The sequence below is a fragment of the Serinus canaria genome, chromosome 3 (genome assembly GCF_022539315.1).
Source record: "Serinus canaria isolate serCan28SL12 chromosome 3, serCan2020, whole genome shotgun sequence".
NCBI lineage: Eukaryota > Metazoa > Chordata > Aves > Passeriformes > Fringillidae > Serinus > Serinus canaria.
The window spans coordinates 107,586,301-107,608,216 of NC_066316.1; the positions used below are offsets into that span (position 1 = coordinate 107,586,301).

General features: G+C 40.3%; 1 protein-coding gene across 1 annotated transcript in view; it reads left to right on the forward strand.

The window, feature by feature from the left end:
* CLIC5 (chloride intracellular channel 5) overlaps positions 1–21,916 on the forward strand; it is a 51,385-nt gene that overhangs the window by 12,494 nt on the left and 16,975 nt on the right. The window contains exons 2-4 of the mRNA XM_009095954.4: positions 13,946–14,055; positions 14,392–14,517; positions 15,851–15,957. Of these exons, the coding sequence (XP_009094202.1) occupies positions 13,946–14,055; positions 14,392–14,517; positions 15,851–15,957 (343 nt within the window). The remainder of the gene's footprint in view (positions 1–13,945; positions 14,056–14,391; positions 14,518–15,850; positions 15,958–21,916) is intronic.

Genomic DNA, 21,916 nt, shown 5'->3' on the forward strand with positions numbered 1-21,916 from the left:
GCCAAGAGGATTCAGTGCTACAGTGCCCTTAATTATTAAGTCTATTTTCAGTCTTCAATTAGAATTTGGTTCATTTTAATTTACTTTTCATTCTGAGTGTTAACTTACCCATGCAGTTTGACAAGGAATTCTATTTTGCCCTTTCTTGCACCGAAATGCGCTAAATTAGATTTTTTGGTTTTGTTTTATTTTTAATAACAATATCTCTGAGTCTCACAGTTAAGCTCTAGATCCAGTCCTAGGGCTGGGTCTTGCTTGAGGTTCAAAAATGATGTTTTCCTCTGCTTTAAACACTCTGTACTCAGCCTGGTCCAAGATGGAGCCACAAGGAGCTCCTCAGAGTGCACAAGTGTGATCTTCTATTACATACTTCAATTCCATATTTACAAATCTTCCACTACAAATTTCCCTAAACATTCCATAAGTCTTCTTGCTATTCAGTCTCTATCAAAGACAGGTGAACATGGATGTGGGAGGACTTGTTTGAGAGTGGGAAGTATCCCCTGCCCATCCTGGCTCGTTGGCACCAGCAGCCCTATGACCTGTGCTTGTGGGAACACCTTGTTCTCTGACTGAGCAGAATTTCTGCTCGATGCCCTCCTGATTCAGAGTTTATCTCAAAACAGATGATTCAACAATAATAATATTTCTTAGAAATGCTGACTGTCGACAGCTCCTCAGGTCCAGCCTTGAAGAGCTGGGGAAGGATGTGGCCAAGATGGGAACTCTGAAGAAGTTATATAACTTTTATAGAAAGTTATATATATTTGTATAAAGTTATATAAATATTATAATCTTTATAAAGTTATAATTAGTCCCATGACATCTCTTTCACTCTGGGCACCAAGGATTATTAATTTTTTTAACTTATTAAAAATATCTGAATATTTATTTAACATTTATTTTAAGCTATATCCAGGATCTTTGAAAGTGAGCGCAGCATTAGCACTAATCACCTTGCCATTCTGCCAGCACTAATTACCTTGCCATTCTGCCAGAAAGAGAGATTTTGTACTAACAGATGTTTAGCTTTTCATTGGAAGTATGAAATTATAGGATTTCTCTTGTTATTTTTTGAAGACCACCCATGTGTGCTTGACATTTTACAATAATAGGGGGAAAAAAAATTCTCCATTTTAGAGAGAATTGTAAGTAAAGATTTAAAAAAATAGCTTATTTTTCAGATCTTATTCAGGCATTTGAGGGAATTAGGCCCATTTGTACACAAATGTATAGAAAATGTTCAGAAATTCTCTTGCCAAATCCTGGTTTCTCAATTACCTGATTAACCTGGATTGTCTCCAGAGAGGGTGGCACCTTCTTGTGAACTTAACTATAAATGGGTGAGGAGATTTAGAGAGTGGGGCCCTTGTGTCACACTCCATTTCCACCATATCAGAAAGGATTTGTTTAACTTGAATAAAGCAGCTGGGTGGCAATTGCAGAGAAGCAGAGTGGAGAGCCAGAGAAAGGGATGGGAGCTGGGGACAGATCTCAGGGCTGCTGTGAGCAAATCAGTGATGAAGCCAGAGAATGGGAATATGGCTGAAAGGTGAGGGGCATGAAATGAAATAAAATCCACAAAGTGGTTATTTTCTTGTGGGGGGAAGAGTGCAAGGAAGAGACATTTTGGGAAGAAGGCAACTGATTGCTTCTGAGAAAGCTGTGGGAGGAAAGAGCAGGCTGGAGAAGAGTTCTGCTGTACAGCCATGCTGGAGTCACTGCTGGTCCTTTTGGAGGGTGCTCCACTTGGAACATGAGGAACTTAGGAGTTATAAGAATAAAAGAAAAAGATGATATTTGGAATTGACAGCATCATCAAGGATCCCAGAAAAAAAAGGGCAGTAACAGGTGAACAGGTGCTAGGGAAAGTGCAATTGATTATTTTGATGAATAGCATTGAATTAAACTTAGTTAAGCTTTGGTTTTGGGTTTGGTTGTTTTTGTTTTTCATACTGTACAAGAGGATAAGATGAAATCAGAGGAAGTTCACGCTGAGCATCAGGTAAAAATTTGTTTTGAAAAAATTATCAAAACTGTTTCTTTTTAAAGCACTTTGAACTGGCCCAAACATTATAGAAAAAGGAATTCAAGAAATCATCCTGCACTGGGAAACTGAGCAAACAAGAAATGTGTTCCAGACTTCTCTCTTTGATCTGTTCTTTTCTGTTTGCGATATTTATCATACATTAAATTCAGAAGTCCATTTGTAAATTTGTAAATTCTACTTTTACTATACACACACTTATTCAAAATTTCTCAGTAGCTTTTGGAAAGCACCACTGTTTATTTTCTCCATCATTTGATATTGAACACACACATTGTTTTGCTTTTAGGTGGATCCCAAGGAACATTTACTTGCTGTTTGTGTGTGTGTCTTAGACTCTTGCTTTCACTGCAGGTATTTCCACTTATAAACTCAGAACTTGCTCTCTGTTTCTTGTTTAAGGAACTATTCAGAGGGAGTGACCTCAGAAAAGACTGCCTTGTAGTGCAACACCCCTTTAGTGGCTAAATATGACTGCGTATTTGTGTAGATGATCAGATGAACAAATACAGCAAGGAACAAAATATGAAAAGTAAAATAAATCCCCTCAATACTGAACTCTAATTATTTCTCTATGAGTAGCTGGAAACAAGAAATTTATTTATAAGGCATTGTTATTCTCAGGGCATTAAGGCTTGGTCTTAATACCAGTAATATTGAATTGACAATTAGTTTATTGGAGTGATTGTGGGTTGTGCTTGGAAGTCACACGTGGTGCAAACATCAACCATCAGACTGCTTTGGGCCCGTGGTTTGCTGGTCCTTTGCAGTACAGCTTGATCTGCTTTCAGGGCAAGGAAGAAACACCCATCACATCTTGGGATGGAGCTTCCCCCTGCCCTATACAGGGTTGTGAACTTTGGAGATGCAAGAGGAGAGAGGAAGGCCCTGTCCTGCCCTCTCTGGGACACCTCCTGGGGGCTGCCAGTTGCTTTTTTAACCTATTCAGAGTCACTGAGGAACAGTATTTTTATGATGTTAATAAGGTAAAAAATGAGACCCCCAGGACACTTCATGGGATCAGCTGATATGGTAAATGCCCTTATTAGCAACACCCACCATCCAGACCTTCATTTGCAGTGCCTGCAAGTGACTCTCTTTCCTAAGACTGCAAATAAAGTCATGGAATTTCAATAAATAATTCAGCCCTGGATTTTATTTCAGGTTCAGCGTTGACTTTCAGCACCTGGCTGCTGTTATTATTTGTTAGTCTGATAATGCTGCTTAGAGGCATGGAAATTTGGCTGCTATTCACCAACATTTGCAGAATATGCTGTGTGGCCAAATTACTACCCCTGGCTCAGAGATTTTTAACAGACATCCAAAATCCAGGTGTGCCAGATTTAATTCTTACAAGAAAAAATGCATGTAGGATTCTGGTACTGTAATGGGAACTCTGCACAGATCTTGTTTTGGAGAAACACCTGATTTGCACATGATCTCCCCTAGAAACACGAATAATTTGGCTAGAATTTGCATTGCCTATGACACCTTTTGGCACTGATCTGTCTCTCCTTTTATTTACTGCAGATTCCCCAGGGGGAAAGGATATTTTTTGGTATCTAATTTGCTCTCAGGATATAGAATTCTCATTATCTGAAAGTATTAAAATTGGTGCTTTGTGAATAGCTGGGGATTCACAAAGCACCAATTCAAAGAATATTCACAAATTCTTTCTTCACAGCACTTGTGGTTTTAATCATTTATTAAGGAAGAAACTAGTGAATCCAAAGTATGACTCTGCTTTCACTGGAGTCAGTGGAAAATGTAGTGGGACTATTTTGTGTGAATACTGACTGTTATGGAATTAGATAAAGTACATTATCACTGAATCATAGAATTTTATGAGTTGGAAGTGAGGTTTTAAAGGTCATCTAGTTTGATTCTCCTCCAGTAATCAGGATCATCTTTAACTGGATCAGTTTGCTGAGAGCCTTGTCCAGACCTTGAACGTTGCCAAGGATGGGGCATCCACCACTTACTCCATTAGAATATAACCCATTAATGGGTGTGGCACCTAAAGACAAAACCCCTAACAAGTTCCTGCCGGCTTAAGCTTCCAAAATGAAGGAGCTGCATTATGGATATGCAGAGCTGAACAAGCACTGGTATCAAAATCTTGCAGGCAAGATCCTTCCAGTACCTGAAGGGAGCCTACGAGAAAGATGGAGAGAAAATATTTACAAGTAACAGGACAAGGGGAAATGGCATCAAAGTGAAAGAGAGCAGGTTTAGATTGGATATTAGGAAGAAATTCTTTCCAGTGAGGGTGGTGAGGCTCTGGCAGAGAGTGGCCAGAAAAGCTGTGGCTGCCCCATCCGTGGAAGTATCCAAGGCCAGGGTGGATAGGGCTTGGAGCAACCTGGTCTGGTGGAAGGTGTCCGTGCCCCTGGCAGAGGGGTTGGAAATAGATGATCTTTAAGGTCCCTTCCAACTCAAACCACTATGATTCTAAGTTTGTTTATCTTAATAAAAGGGATTTGTTACTTCCTTGTTCAAAGCCCTTACTTCTTCCTATGAGATACCCCATTGTATCCAAAACAACCAACAGTAGCTGATGCTTCAGCATCTCTATTGAATTTTACTAAAATTGTGAGAATTTTCTGAATACTGCTGTGTCCTGACTCCCCAAATCCTGTCACTAAGGTTCCTTCCAATACTTGAACCCATGTGCATAAATGCAACTGATGGATAAGAAAAAAAGATTACATGTATAAGTGAAGTGACAAGTTAGGTACCTTTTGGAAAACCCCAGAAAAGGGATGTTGACTTCCTTGGGAGCAGGAGCTGCTGCCTGCAATGCAAACAGGCAACGCTAGAGGGGATTTTACTACCACTCTATGTGAGGGCTCTGCCTCTCCCAAAAACCCTTCCAAAACATATGTTATAGTTCAGCCATAAGATGTTGGCTACAGGCTGAGCGAAATCTATGTTTGTATGATGCAGAAGGTCAGGAAAGATTATGATAATTGTCCCCTCTGGCCATGAAACCTCTGAGTGATATTCTGGTACTGTCAAAGCCATGGGCAAAATTGTCATTGATTTCAGGGGGCCAGACTTCATCCTGTGCAGGTCAGAGGGAGGCAAAAGTCTGTGCTACCAAGCATCCAGCACTGGCAGCAGGAGCAGCTTTATTGTCACTGTCACTAATATATACTGTTAAAAGGGATTTTTAAAATATTCTACATCCCCTCTTTGCTCTGCAGCAGGATGAAAAAATCAAGACCAGTTTTACCAGCTTCTTTTGGTTTCTTCAAAGCCTCCACTGGATGCAGATTACACAATCTCCTTAGAAAGCCTGCTTTGTGTTTCATTAGCCCTATAATTGCACTAGTTTTTTCCCCTCCTAAATCTTTGGTGTTGCAAATTGAGCAAAATACTTAATCCCATCCTCTGTGGGCATGAACAACAATGGTTCATCATGCTCTTTGTGAAGCAGTCTTATGCATGCTTGAGGAGATTGTTATGCTGTAGTAGAGGAGCACGTGTACATCTCATTAACTTGCTGCTGTTTCCTGTAAAGGCACAGAGAGATGATTCACATTGTGATTTACGTAAAACCTCCTTCAATTTTCCCTCACCAGCTATTCCCCATCGTGCATTTTGTACATCACATTCTGTTTTTCTGACATCTTACACCTTGAAGTTTATTTTGCTGAATTTCGTTTGAGTGATTTCAGATGCTTTGTTCCAACTTCTTAGCATCACTTTGAGTCTACTCCTCCCCTGGGAAATCCCAGTAACCTCTCTGTTGTTGGCAGGAAATTTCGTAAGGTTCTGTCTGTTCCTTCCTCCATTTTGCTAATGGAAACATTAAATATGACTCATCTTGTCACAGACCCTTATGGTACCTCTATTTGTTATGTGTTTATGTGCTGACAGAAAACTCGATTGTTGCTGCTCTATAAGTATTTTTTCAAGTTCTTGTACAAGCACTTTGCAGAGGTTTCATGCAGATCTTGTTTCCCTATTTTGTTAATGAAAATATGGTCTGGATTTCATGTCATAAACCTAACAGAGGTCAGCTGTAGGTACCTGGTCGTCCTTTCCTACCCAAAGTCCTGGGAAACCTGGCAGAGAAAAAAATTACTTGGGTTAATTAAGGTTATTTGTTTTTGATATGTCTATATTGTCTTCAACTTTAGATTTCCACATTCACTGGTGAGTTACTGTTACTCATTTGTTCCAGTATCCTTCTATGTGTTAAATTTATATAGCTGACATTTCTTGAGTTATTTTCTTGTTCTTGTGATGTCTCACTCACAGTGAATAATTGATGGGTCCCCAAAATGCAAAGCTTTTAAAAGCTGTTTTCTGAGGTTGCATCCTCGGGCTGATGTGGGTACCCAGGATCCTGTGCCAGGATCCTGGTGAGTGGTGGGAACACAGTTGCTTTATTAAGTTGGAAAAGGCTTAGGAAGGTGTTTAAAGGATGATTGTTGTTTGTCCATCAAGCCAAGAATGAAACACCTGTATTTTCAGTCCACTGCGTTCTGAAACACAGGAACTTTGTGTACAATCTGCTATCAAGAGCTATGACAAGAATGGAAATTTTTGGTTATGAAGAATTTCTAGATTTTGCTCTAAATGGCACTAAGTCTAAAAAACCCATTTTAAAACATTCACAGCATTACTGAACAGAGGCTGTGGTGGAGGGAAACTGCAATAGTAATTTTAAAAGGAAATTTTGTCTGCTGGGTGGGCTGCTGGGCAGCCAGAAGCCCTGAGAGTCCTGCATGTTGGGACCTCGCAGCTTTGTGTGGTCCCAGCACCTTTCCCATCCTTGGGGGCTGGCCAAAGACCACAACTCCAGGTGTATTCCCCAAGGTGATATGGCCAAAGCTTTCATGCATCTCCATCAGGTATTTGTCAAATTCCAAGTGAGCTTCTCAAAGAATATTCTTCCAATGGAGATTTTGTTTTTGAACACTCTGAATTTTTTGTGTAGTTGCTCAAGAAACTCACAGTCACTGATACTTCCCTCTTACTGAGGCTTTTAAAGTCAGCTTTTCATTTTGGGTTGCATGTGGCATGATTTGCCAAGTGTAGAGAGAGTTGATACTTGTGAGAAGTCAGCTGCCTTCAAATCGTCTCACAAGATCTAAAACTGTTAGCCACTCTGAAAATGTCAGCCTGCATTTAGCACCCATCCTTTAGCTAGTATTTTGCTGACATTAAAAAATATAAATCCATGCTCTATGAGATTTCTTTCTACAGTACTGCTGGTGTTACTTAATGACTCTCATTCTTCTGGGGGCTTTTCCTTTATACATCACCCTCTGAAATTCAGTCTTGGTCTTCAGAAGTTCCTCACAGCAGAGCAGTCAGAAGTATGGTCTCTTGGAAAAAAAAATGTTAAGGTACCAAACTTTATGCATATATATATATATATATATATATATATATATATATATACACATATTTATATATTTGGTGTAGGAAGTTTTGTTATAGGTCCCACTACCTCTGATTATCTAAAATTAAATTCTCATTAGGTTGACCACATGCAAAACTAAGTAACAGATCTACAAATATAAATGAAATGAAAATAATGTAATGTTCTAGAGTGTCAGACTAGTCTGTGCTCTGCTGATATTTGTCAAGTCATGGAGCTTTAGAAGAAAACAGAAGAGGTGATGGAATAACATGGAATCCTTTCCATGTGATCAGTCCATTCACCCATGTCTAGTCTGTAGTTTTCTAAATCTAAACTGCACATGACTGATTGGAGTTCTCAGACATCACAAGCTTTATTTCAGAGCAAATATTATATCATGCAAAAGCAAATACAGTGGCCAGTGGCTCCCTTGAGCCCTTGAGGCAGCTGAGACCTATCTGTGCAGGTTGATCCCTGTGCATGCAGCTGCTCTGCTACCAGGACCTCGGCTGATGCGGCAGATGAATCTGATCTTTAACTGTGAATATCCTAAGCCATCACAAAAGGATTCTCTGGAAGAAGCCAACCTATAGGACTGATCCCTTCCTGCCCATGGTGCCCCTCATGTGGATGTAAAAAGTCGAAAAATCATGATTTACCAAACCTATAGATAGTATTTGTCATGTCCTAACTGTATGATGCCCATGGGGTCTCCAACCTGCAATTCCCTCTCCTGAAAGTCCTGAACATCTCAAGAGTACAAATGCATCTCTTCCAAAGCTTCAGAGATCTGAGAGTGCAGTGGCAACTCATTGGATATGCTCAGCCCTGCTCTGCTGCTCAGCTGCTTGGAGCCCAGCATGAGAAGCCAGCTCCTCTCAAATTGGCCAGCAGCACAGACCAGTTCTGCTTATGTGCATCTGAAATATATGCCTGTATGTAATGCCAAACTTGGACAGCATTTTGGCTGGCTTTTGGGGAGCTGGCTAAAGAGTCTTACCACTTCCTTTTTGTTTTCTTACTACCCTGACAGCCCTTCAGGCAAGGCTCTATTTTTGTTTGACATATATGCACATGGTCCATTTCCATGTGTGTGTGCTTAGGGATATATTCCTGCTCTATCTTGCCCTCCTTTGGAAGGCGGCTGCTCACAGCTTCTCCTAGCAAAATGAAATCTCAGAAAAAGTCCAATGCTGCACAGCAAATTTATTGTTGTTTTTATAGGCCCCTGCTCAGGAAAGTACTTAAGTATGTGCTTAAGTCCTATTGGAATCAACAGGACTTAAGAACATGCTTAAAGTGAAGCATATACTTCCTCTGAATTGGGATGTATTTCAGCACATGCTTGAATGGTTTCCTGAATCAGAGCCACAATCAACAAGAATGTCCTGTGATACACAGGGCTTCTGAGACAAGATTTACTTCTTACCTAAGACCTACCAGTGCTGCTCTATGAATGTACAGCTCTTAGCTTGCCTCTTGGTTGGTGGCACTCCAGAAAGCTTGCTGGCTTTTGCGTTTGGATGAGAAATTGGAAAGGCCAAGAAAATGGAAAAAAAAATAACCCTTACTAAAGCAATACCTTGGCATGTCTGATCTCATGTTGCAACCCATGTTTTTTTCTCTACAATGGAGATTTGTGCTATTGTGTGTGTGGTATAATTATTAAGACAGATTTTTTTTTTTCTTAATTGCACAATAAATAGGATATTTCCTGGCCTGCTTTGCTTTTCCAATAGGATTTTCACTTCCCCTTTGGGTTCTGAGTGTAAGGAGAGTAAGTGTCAAAAGGCAAGAGCTTTCCCAGTTTTAAAACAGAGAGGATGTAACCATGTGTAATGTGAGCCTTGAGTTTGATTGTAGGGATGATGAAATCAAATCCCTCCTTAATCTTTACTGGGAAACATTTAGGTGAATTAGTCTGCTTATTTTTGTTAACTTGTTAAAATCCTTTTGGAAAAAAAAAAGGTGTTTTAATGGAATCAAAAATATCTCCTTGCTTTACCCCACACTCTATCAGACCCCTGGACCACGTGCAGAGTGACCTCAATGCAGTGAAAAATGAAAGGAGAAGGAGGATTGATAAACCCAAATACATTATTTGCCTGGAAAAACCACAGTGCTTTGCCATATGCAATTCTTGCCAGTGCTGCCATTTTTAAGCTAGATGCTTAGTCATTATTAATGATGGTGTGTTTCTTTGAAGTTCTGTATTTTGGGAAAAAATAGAACTTGTCTTTTTTTCCTCCCTTAAGGTTAGTTAAAATATTATACAGTTGTCTGTGTGTATTGCATGTACCAGTTGGTGTATTTTTTAGAATATGTGAGGAAATTTATTCCAGTTATTTCATTTATAGCAAAGTATTAGCTTGAACTTGAGAAGAGCTCCTTGTTCACATTGTTCAGCTGTGCTGTGCAGTGGTTGGAGGCTTTTGATACTGCCGTGACTTCACAAAAAATACTTGACACAAGTTCATAAAATCACTAGGACTATTTTTTCTCCCTCCTGAAACCACCTAAATTTTGTTAATTGATTGTGAGTTCGTGCAGCCCCCATGCATGCACACAAATGTTTTTAAGGTTTAATTAATTCACTAAAAATAGCTGAACTGTTTAAGGAGGAGCACCTTATAATTAATAAAGGAGAACATGTTGTTCATTCTTGCCATTACTCAGATAGAGGGAAGCAGCTGGTGTGACAGAAGGCTTTTCCTGATGTGATTATATTGAGTTCCAGGGCAGGACCTTGCATGACTTGGTGTGAAGGACAGAAACAGCTGGGGACTAAGTACAAAAGCATACTTTTTGAGTAGGTAAACTAATAAAATTATGTTTATGGGAAGCAATGGATGCAGAAAGTGCTGATTCCAAGATGCAGAAATGTAAGACCCTAGAAATTCTGTCTCCACAAACTCCAGACTTTTCTATTGCTGGGGTCCACTTCCATCCCACTTAAAACTAAGACACTCAGTGGATTCAGTCAAAGTGAAAGGTGGACACATTCATCTTTCAGATGTGCATCTTGGCCTTGCTCACACAGGAGACCTTCCCTTGGGCACCTCAGTTAAACTTCAGTGGGGTGAGTAGTGATTGGCCAAAGAGTCTCACCCAGCAAATCCTCAAATCTATTATACTTTTCAGTGGTCACTATGGGACTTTGCCTTTTCAGGCGAGGCTCTTCTCATTTGGAAGTGCACTTTAACAACTCTGTCTCCTTTATCCTAGTGCCCACAAAGGCTCAGATCTGTCCCTAGCTGCAGTCTTTTATTCAGAATTGTCAGACTGTCCTTAGTTGCAATCATTGTATCAGAAATATCCAATATTACTGGCAGGGAGAGTGCATATGTCACCAACTTGCTCCATTTTATAAGTGCTTCATCACTTTTATTGTGTTTCAGGGAAGCTACATGAGAAAGCTTTTGTGAAAACAGCAGGGATAAATGGTGGTTCTCCAGCTTGTCAATTATATGTTCCTTTTTTTCCATCCACTGCTTGAGTTCTTGATCTTGATGAAGGTATTATTTAATTCCTGCCTTTCTGAGCCCTTACCCTTGGACAAATATGTAACACATTTTTATTTAGGCACTACTGGGGTGCTTTAAGAAAGCTTTTCTTCTTTGAAACTCAAGAGTGATTAAGCCTGGGAAGTTTTCTTTCTCATCTCTTCCTAGTAGTTAATAGACTTCACAAGGGATCTCAAAACACTCTGATAAGCCTTTGAAGTTGTTACCTACTAAGGTTTTGCTCTTTCTGAGTTCTGAACGTTGAATTACTGACTGCTGTTAGAAGCAATGAGAAAGGATTCGCAAAACCAAGAGTGCTTTGCCTATAATTTCCACAAAAAGAGCTGAATATAATAGATAAATTGTGTTGCTGGGGAGATTTTGATTCTGTTCCCTCCTCTGTCACCAGTTTGCCTTGTGATTTGTGGTAGCATTTTTAGTTATGCCAGTCACATGAGATCAAAACCCATGAGTCAGTCTCCACCCAAATCATGAGCCTGGCTTCCAGATCCCGGAGCTTTGAACAGAGATCATACTGTACTTTTTCTTTAGTTTATCTTTTGTTTTTGGAATTTCCTCTGCCTATTCCCAGTGTGCCTCTGGCAATAAATGTTTCCCATTGCTTTGGAAGTGTTGAGAAGGAGTTTTGGCCATTTGGGACTGTTGGAGGCCTCATTTGACCTACACAATTAATTTTATTTTTGATCACCAAGTCAATCTTATTTCTTCCAGATTTCACATCTTCTTTATTTTCCCTATGACTTCTACATCCCTTAGCCCCACACAGCCCATCACTTCTATTTCTCCCTTGTCATTATCATTCTTCCAGGCACATGGTGAATCTCTTGGGAGTGTTCTTTGCTAAGATTTGGACTCAGTGATCCTTGTGGGTCCCTTCTAACTCAGCAGATTCAGCTGATTCTGTGATTCAGCTGATTCTATGATTCAACTGATTCTATGATTGTGTGATTCAGCTGCTTTGTCTCTTCTTTAGTCCTCTGGTCTGGAGATGGTTTTTCACCATTCCCTTGAAGGACAGAGAATGTATAAGAAGATGCAAGTCTGGATAATCCTTGATCTTTGCATGAGAATGAACAAATGGAGAGAGCAGGGAAATGGTGTTCCTGTGTCTTTCCTGAAAAAGATTTATATGATTATGAGATTGTGACTTATGACTAAGATGGTGAAAAAATCAAGGGGAAGTTCAGTGTCATATTGCTGTTTTCTCCCATAGCATTTGCCTCTTTTCAGGAAGGGTAAGCAGTCAAAAGCTCCTGACAAAGGTTTAACAACCAAAATCCAAATCAGAAAGTGTGACTGCAGTAATTATGGCATGTGCTATGGTGGTCCTTGGTATTCCCATGGTGACTTTGTTGCTGTTGCCATGAAATTTGCAGAACAGAGCTAATGATTAAATTCCTGAAATACTGCAAAACCAGACTACTCACATCCTTTCTTACTCCCCCTCATGCTCTACCACTCTTTCACCCACATTGTTTGTTGATCCTTGCATATGCCATGTGCCAGACATGTTGCAGATCCATAATTTCAAGTAAAACTGCAGCCAGACTGTTCCCCCCTATATCCAAGTACCTCTAGAGTCTGGGTGCTTGAAACTGAATCTGAACCCAGATCAAATCTCTTTACACAGCTCTGAACTTCATGTCAGGTTGTCTCCAAGCCTTGAATTCACACTTTCCCCGTAGTTCGGTGACAGGAAATGTGGAATTTGTTTTTAAACCCGGAACTGTCAAAAGTTGCATTTAAGACGTGAAAAGACTCTTGATGTTCACAAGAAAATCTTTTGGCTGAACATTTCACAGACAAGACCTGAATTTGTACCAACTGGACATGTCTCAAAATGTTTCTAGTTGTGCTGGGGATGTTTCACAGAGCTGCAATAATTAGAAGGGATTAATTCTTTAAGACAGAGAAACACTACCTCACAGCTTGAATATGAATAAAGGAAAATTTATGACAGCCAACAGAGTAATTTAATAATTATAATTATAATAAGTAATATTATCTCCAAAGGAAAAGGGCATTTATCTGCTTAGCTCTTTCATCAGCCGTTTTCAGACACACACTGTGCTTAAAATACAGTTATGCAATCCATGTGGGTCAACAACGGAAGGTTGGTTGCTTCACCAGGATTATAAGAATCTTTTAAACACAATGGTACCACAAATTAAAATGGAAATCTATCAAAACAATTATCGTCCTGAAAGCTTTGGCCACAAGCATGATTATTGTAGAAGGATGTTGTCCTTGGCCACAGCTTTGGCTCAGTTCAGATGCTGTTATTTGTATCTCTCCATAGCTCAAAGTTAGAATTTGCATGGCTAAGGACCATAAATTTTTAGAGGAAAAAATAGGCTGTTCCTCAATGCTAACACTAGCAGTTTTGTGTTGTTGTGTAGTGGTTTTTAGGCAATTCATTAGATACTAGAGATAGGAACAGACTGATGTGGTGGCTGAAAACCGCCTTGAACCTTGGAAGGATTCAGATGGAGATTTCTGTCTGGACCCGGCTGTTTGTGTCTCAAGCAGTTGTTGATGTGAACAAGAACAAGTCAATGTCCAGAGTTTTGGGGTTTAACTCTAAAGTACATGTTTTAGATAGTAAAACAGTGAAGTAGATATTGAGCTGATATAAATGGCAGTCTACAGACTTAAATAAAGCAGAAATCAGATCCTGAGTGTGTCCACCTTGTCCATAAGACAGGCAGTCCTGTAGGGATGAAAGCAGTTGAAAGACCACCCTGGATGTTGCTTGCCATCAGCAAGGGACGCATCTCCTTAGAGATGTCCTCAGGAGAGGCTCCATGTTGCATCCTTGAGCTCCTGACAAAGGCTGAATCCTGCAGTAACTCCATTCTTGTGTTGATGATAAACTGTATTAACAAGCACTGCTGGTTATTTTTAAAATGCTCATTTTTTTTCACCATCCAGTTTTCCATCTCGAGGGAGGTAAATGAGTAATAAATCTGAAATTCTTTTTTCCTTTCCCCCTCCCAGGCTGGTATAGATGGAGAAAGCATTGGGAACTGCCCATTCTCCCAGCGTCTCTTCATGATCCTGTGGCTCAAAGGAGTTGTGTTCAATGTCACCACTGTTGATCTGAAAAGGTAAAAATTGTTCTGTTTAATTGAAAATAGGTGTATGACCCAGTGTTTGCACTATAGAAAGACCCCTGCAAGTTAAATCAGATTTTTATCTGGCCTAGAGAGCCTGTGGTGCACAACAAAATAGTTGGGATTCAGGTTTGGCTGTTGTTTTTATTTTTTTCTCACTTGTGGAATGTTTTTATATTAAACAGGGTGCTTGGGGTAGTTTCAAAGTCTTCCAACCACAAATTACTGGAGAGGAAAAAGAAGCAGACCGATTTTGTAGGAACTATAAATATCTGTGCAACTACCCAACCATAAAGATTAGTGATTTCATTACTTTTTCTCTGCTTGCAGAAAGCCAGCTGACCTGCACAATCTGGCTCCTGGGACCCACCCACCTTTCCTGACATTTAATGGAGAAGTCAAGACAGATGTTAACAAGATTGAGGAATTCTTGGAAGAGATTCTTGCACCTCCAAAGTAAGACCTTCGGATATTTTTTTCAGTCAATATTCCATTTCCTAGGAATGAAAGATGTCCTAAGAAGAGTTCTTAAAAAGCACTCCTTCCTACAACCTTTACTTACAGGAGTATTATTTATTTATGAAACTTGCTGGCTGCAGTGAGATGACTTCCATGTGTGAAGGTTACTTCTGTGACTAATAAGTGCAGAATGTTTTCTCTGTACACATTTCAGGATGCCCTTGTATGCAGAATTAAGGAGACCAGTACTAAAAAAAAAATTGTAGGGGTCTGGTGGCCACATTTTACCATGCTAAAAATAACTTGGAATAGATGCTGAGAATTGCCACACAAGATATCTGTGCCAGAAAAAGCATTTTACAGTGAAAAACCAGAGGTTTCTGGGCTGTATGTTGTGTTAGAAAGGTTGGAAGGGGAACTGATTACAGAGGACGAGAGGCTCAGGAGGCAGAAAAGTGCTCATTATTCTAGTCAAGAAATGACAAGAGCCCATAACTGGAAGTTATAACTAAACTAATTCAGGTTAGGAATAAGGCCCAGATTTTTTCAGTATAAAAAAGGTACCAATGAAAAGTTTAGATTTACCAGATATGCCTTACTAAGTCAAACATTTTGGACTTAATACAAGGATAATGGAAAAAATAAATAGTTGGCTTGTGAGTTGTACCTTAGAATCTCTGAATCCATCAAATTTGGCTTGGTTCCTTATGGAGCATTTTACCTCCAAGTGAATCAGCAGCTATAGGCCAGTCCTGAGGCAAGAGATCAGGTATTTAAATTTTCTGTACTCTGCTCCAAGACCACTGAAGTCAGTAGGTGTTGTTAGTTTGTGTTTATCTTTCAAATCAATAAATTCCTTTTCACCAAATGTCGGTAAAAAGAGATGCAGAGACTGGAACATTTATGTTCTTTCACCTGGTTAATCCTAACACCCTTTGCTATTCCATCCTGGAGTACATTTTCAGAATAGAGGATTAGACACGGCTGCTGTTCATAATGGAGAGATCTGGCTGCCAAACTCCCCTGCACCTTTCTGGAAATTGATGTTTCCTTCTGATTTAAGGCTGATTTTGGATTGTGGTTACATAAAGCACGAGTGCAATTACCTTGGTCTTGACACCATCCCTGTGTAACCCCCACCTGCCGGCCTCAACAGACAGATGGCAGATAGGGTTAAGAGGGTCTTGCCAAGCTGTTGTTTTGAGATAATGAGTGTTAATTACAGTTCTTCACAGGGAGGTTTTTCTCTCTTCTTGAGAATTGTATTTGTAGCCATGGCTGTGATGCTGGTAACAAGATGTTGCTCTCCCCACTTCTTTTGCCTGTTCAGGTATCCCAAGCTGGCTGCTAAGCACCGGGAATCAAACACTGCTGGAATTGATATATTTTCCAAATTTTCTGCATACATCAAAAACACCAAGCAGCAGGATAATGCTGGTGAGTATGACCATTGCCAAATGTACCAGGGAGTTTGTGTGCTTAGAAGTGGAAGAATTTTGCCATTCTCCCATCACTTTTTTGTAAAATCTGTTCAGATGACATCAGGCGCTGCTTCCGATCAGCTTGAGGTGCTTGGTTAGGTGGACTCAACTCACATGTCCACAGTTGAATTAACTACATCTGTAATAGTAAATAAAAGAGCCACAGAGTGTTTGGTGGCCTCTTTACCAACAGCCATGGCATGACTCCTGTCCATACAGCCCAGCTGCCTCACTGGAACAGGATCCCTAACTGCTTACTGAAGAGACTGGTGGCCTGTGCTACCTCCTCCTCTGCCCCAGCACTGCTTAGAGGAATGTGTTTTGGGTGGACCCAAGCCTGTGAGAGCAACTCATGCTTTATTAGCTGTTGCCATCAGGCTCTTGGCCCTCTTATCTTATGATTATGTTGTGCTGTTACAGCTAATTTGCTGATGTAAACTGAGATATATTGAGACATTCCATATAAAATAATTAAAAGACAGAAGTGATTTTAAGAAATGTAATTGCACTCTGTAAGCTCCAGATTTTCCTTCACATTTGTTTATGAAAAGAAAGAGTCCCCCAGAAGCCAGATGCCTTTCATATTTATATGCATCCCACACTGTCTTCTTAATGAAATGGCTGTTCTCCACATTCCTTTCCTCTCAGAGAGACAAAACTCCAATGAGTCTGAGCTCCTGTTGCTCCATAAAGCTGTGGATTTACACATCCCTTTCCCTTGAGATGATCTAGTACAATATCTGCAGTCATTCACTGATGTACCTCCTCCCTTGTATTACTGCTTTCACAGAGACATAAGGCATGTTTAATACCATGGGCTTATATCATTCAGAAAACACTAGATTTTGCAGGTTCCAGCTCTGCCACACACTTCATCTGTGCAATTATATTTCATTGCCCGGGGCTGACCCATGAGATAAAAGTGGGTAAATGATGATTTATGTCAGATAACAATCTCCTCTGTAATATCTTTGTGTTGATAACAGAAGGAAATAATTGTAGTGCTTCGCTTCTCAGTGATACTAAAAACTTGGGGTTTTTTTGTCTACTGCTAATGGGATGCTCAGCTAACCTTTATAGGAAGTTGTAAAAGGAAGATAAAGAAAGAGTTAGACCAAATAGATATAACAATTAAAGTAAAATATCCTGGCCATTTACAAGGAAGATTTATCGTCTGCTGTGCAGCTGTAAATCTTCAGCTGTGCTACCCCACATGCACAGTACCAGCTCTTGCTTCTCACTGACTGCAATATTCAAATCTCTGGGCTCACAAGGGCTGGCATCTCCAGCCAGGAATAAATGGGTGTCCTAGAGGTGTCTGCATCTGGCCATAAGCAGAGCTGGAATTCAAGGTCTGATATCCACTATGGTGAGATAAGGAATCTAATCCCACAAAGCACTCCACATTTTCAGAAGCTGCAGTATGATCAAAGAGAGCTTTCCCTAGGTCTGCATCACAAACTCTTGGTTTCGGTACTCTTGTAAATGACAATTAAACACACCAAAGTTTAGAGACAAGACAAGCTGTTAAGCTGCAGGAGAGACACAATCTTTGCTCCCTGCAAACATCCTCACTCCATTTTTGTTACCTGGTTCCTGCTCCTGTCTCACCCAGACACTGCAGTCTCTGAATGTACTGATGTTCAACTTTCTCTTCAAAGCAGAGAAAAGCTTTTAGCTTAATTTTATTACAGCTGGAGTGCTGCACTGCAAGGAGAATAAAGCAGACATGGGCAGAGTAGAACTGAATCTTCTATCTATAACTATGTTCTTTCTGTCAATGAAGTAAGGTCCCTGGGACTGTCAGTGCAGACCTCAATTTAAGCAGAGTAATTGACTGTCAGTTTTCAAGGGCTAAGGAAGAATAGTTTCTCCCAAATCCCAGGGATGCTTTATTAACCTTCTGTCTGGTTCATCTGAACAACAGCAGTTTTTCTGAAGGCTGATTTGGATGGAGGAGAATGAGTTAGTCAAAAAGTAGTTGTCTTACATTTCTTGAGCAGTAAAAAGACGGTGTGCAAAGAGGAAAGGAGAGCAACACTGTGTACATATTTCCTAATGAACCTTTTTTGATTTTTGATTTTTATTTCATAAATTTCTCTAAAATTGCGACACTGATTCAAGAGGGATCTGGGGCTCTAGTTCTCATCTGGTGTGTATCACTTTACAGCAGGTCCTGCTGCATTATTAAAAATAATAGAATAGAATCACATAATCCTAAAAGACCTGGAAATCTGGAATCTGGAAAAGACCTTGAAATCACCAAGTCCAGCCTTTGATCACAACCCTGTCAATTAAACCATAGCACTGAGTGCCACATCCAGTCACTTCTGGAGGACTTCCAGGGATGGTGACTCCGGCAGCTCCCTGGAAAGCCCATTCCAGTGCTTAACAACCCTCTCACTGACTAAATTCTTCTTGATGGCCAGCCTGCCCTTCGCCTAGTACAGCTTGAGGCTTTCTATTGAAGTAATTAGTTTTTATATTGTATTAATATTATAGTCTATTATATTTATATGTTAAATAAATTTTATACATTCATTGTTATCTACTGTAATATTATTGATATTGTATTTTATATATATTTATATTATATTATTATAATATAATATAAATAATAATATATTATTTTTTATTTTTCCTCTGTAACAACAGGGGTAGTTGTATATAGTTCTGTGACAAAAAAAACCCCATTTTATAAACATAAAATATAATTATTTAGGTGAAGTCCCTTTCCCTGTCTCCAGGTGAGATCCAAAAAGAACAGAGATTGCTTCTTGTGGTTATCATAAATGTTTTCTGTAGCTTCCAGCTCTGAGATAAAGGTTATACGTGTCTCATAGTCATCCTCTATATCTGTTCCTAGCTCCAGCTGATTCCAGTGCTTGGGTTAATCTGAAAAGCCACACCAGAGACTGGAACATCAGTGATGTGATCAAAACACAAATAGAAGAAGATTTGTTAGTAAATTAAAAATAGATTATAGAACCCAGATTGCTATATAAACAGTAGATTTAATTTCTTTTAATTGGCAGTAGAGGCTGGGGGGTGGGATGCATGGGGCAGGATAGCAAGATAGCTAAAGCACCAAACATCAAATTGTTTAAATTATTATTATTAAGTTGTTCTCTTAACTCATGAGTCAGGGAAATGAATTCAATAACATGTAGGGTATCAGGCTGAGAATTTGTGGCGTCAGCCTGTCTCTGGCTGTGAGAAGTGTGGGTTAGGTGTCATTATGTGTGGGGTAGGGTACTGGTTTAGGACAGGTCTCGTGGTGTGTGCAATGTGAGCTCTCACCCCAGCCTAGGGCTGTTATGGCTCTGCAGAAAAGTGACACGAAGTGGTTGGGATAATTAATGATATTTGTGCAGCACAAGAGTACTGGATGTGAGAATTGATGGGAATCTGATGCACCCCAAACAGAAGTCCAAAGTGCTGTCCTTATTAGCAGAGTTTGCAGCCAGGGCCATGGAGAAGTGTCACACTTCAGGTGATGCCACTGCTGGCTGTGTCACTGTGGTATGTCCTGTCCTGAGAGCACTGGCAAGATGGCACTGCTAGCACAGCCTTTACATAGCTAAATGATTTTTTTTTTCCCCTGATAGTGGAAAAGTCAGTGAGGACAGCAAGAGAGTGGTAAATCCTTGCTTTAGTGTGTGTCTGAGTCCTCGTATGTGAATGAACAGATGCAAGGATGCATTTGTAGGTCTGTTTCTAAGATTGTGACACCCTCTGCTGGCAAATGTATGAATGTAAAAAGCAGCTCTGCACAAGCAGCTTTACAATCAGGGCGGAAACAACCCCTTACCAAAACAGGGTTCTTTCTGTCAAGACAGTTTCCTCTTACAAATGTAACATTGTCAAAAGAGAAGTGTTTCATAGTAGCCTATCAATTTTGACAAAGTTTTCATGGAAAAAATTATGTTTTTTCTGGATGAGTTAAATTTACTTTGAAGTAAAAATGCTTTAACATTACAGAGAAAAATAGTGATTTTTTTTTTTTTTCTGGATTTATGCAGTACTTCATTAGCCACACACCGTTATGTTTTATGCCTGGCACAGAAGCAGGTGATAACCTTCTCCTGTAAGTCTACATGGCAATATGTTATTGATCATGATTCATTTACTTACCAAAGGTATTTGGCAGTAAGGCTGCCCTGATTTAATAGTTCCCTGAATTTCTGATTATTTTTTTCCATCTTTGTTTTCCTAACTTTTCTGTCTTATAACATAAAAACGTTGAAAGTTTTGGAACAGGCTGGTGAGGGCTGTAAGCCCAGAAGCAAACATGCTCATGCCATATCAAAGTCCCACCACTTTTAAGCTTCTTGAAAGGGAAGGAATTGATTCCAGATTCTCAGGATGTGGCAAGCTGTGTTTAAAGAAAGTGTGTGCATTTATTATTTCAAGTCAGTTCAATCAGAACTTGATTCCTTCCACCCCCTGTGCCACTTGATAATTTTATAACAGGCCTGTTTGAAGGAGTCATCTCCTCATTGTGGGATTAGATCTGTGTTTCAGTAGCACCGCTGAATTATTCTGTCTGTTGTCACCAGGCTTCACCCCTTGTGCCTGAAATGGCAAGGGCTCATTCACACATGACAGGAGTTCTTTGGAGGGTTCAGTGCAGTAGTCTTGAAAATTATTTCCTGGGTGCTCTTGCTTAAGTTTTCATGCCTAATTTGAGAGGTTTTGATTGCTTAGGGATTGTTTAATATCGAGAAGGAAGTCTTGTCTGAGCACAGGAAAGTAAACTGAGGTCTTGTGTGTTTACTTTGGTTCTTCTGGTTGATCCTGAGCAAGTCACTCATGCTCTGTACAGTCACCAGGGAAGCAACAATTTATGTATTCATTGGAGGAGGATGAAATCTAATTAATTGGAATGCTGTGTACACAGTCAGCATCCTGCTTATTATTTTTACTTGCAAGACTGTGTGCTGCAAACCAAGGGGACAACCTGGGGTAACCACCCATTAACTGTCCCACCTAAAATTGTGAGTTCTTTGGCTCACAGAATGAGCCCTTTGATTTCATGTAGGAGTTTAAAAAGTTGTTCTTGAATTGAGTTCTTAGGGGGCACCAGCTCCAGTGTGGGTGGGCGCATTCATTAGTGGTACGGAAGGATATTTCACTGTAGGGCTCCTCAGAAGGCGCTGAGCTGGGAGACCACCAACATGATTTCGTGCCGAGGAATTTCCAGCCGTCTGACCAGAGGACTCTGCTTGTCTGGTTTGGATTTACATCAAGAGGCCAAAAATAAAAGCGCATTTAAATCATTAACTCACATGTGATTAAGTGCTGTTCACCTCTTTCAGTAGCTCCATCACACTTTGTGGTTTGGTGCGTGAGGTGGGAAATGTCTCCCTCGGTGCTCTGTGTATATACACGTGCAGTAGAAATGCACACACACATACAGGCCTGCAATTAAGAATGCCCTACATCAGTTTTACACTGTGGAGTTACTCCTGCTAAGCAGAGGGTCAGACCCATAGCACAGGTAAGTGCACAAGCTGAATTGTGCACAGTGATCCTTCCTAGAAGCCATCACATGCCTCTTGTCATAAGCTGAAAATCTGTTCACTCCAAACCCAGCTTAGACTATTCACAGTAATACCAGCTGCATGGTCAGACCCTCTGTGGCACCTGAGCCAGGGGCAGGAGATTCTTGATGTGGTGGTGCAGCCTGGGATATCCTGACAGGCATGGTGTGATCTGGCTCCAGCAGCAGGAGAGCAAAACATCTGTCCCCAGAGGATCTGCACCCCTGGTGGGGAAGGATAGGGAGTCACCCATCTTCCTTCCAGCCTGGGTTCTCTCAGCCAAAGGGGTCATAATACAGCTGACTGTAATAACTGTGATATGGCTTCTCCCGGGTCTTTGGTCCTTCTGTCCTGTTCCATGCCTCCAAGGCT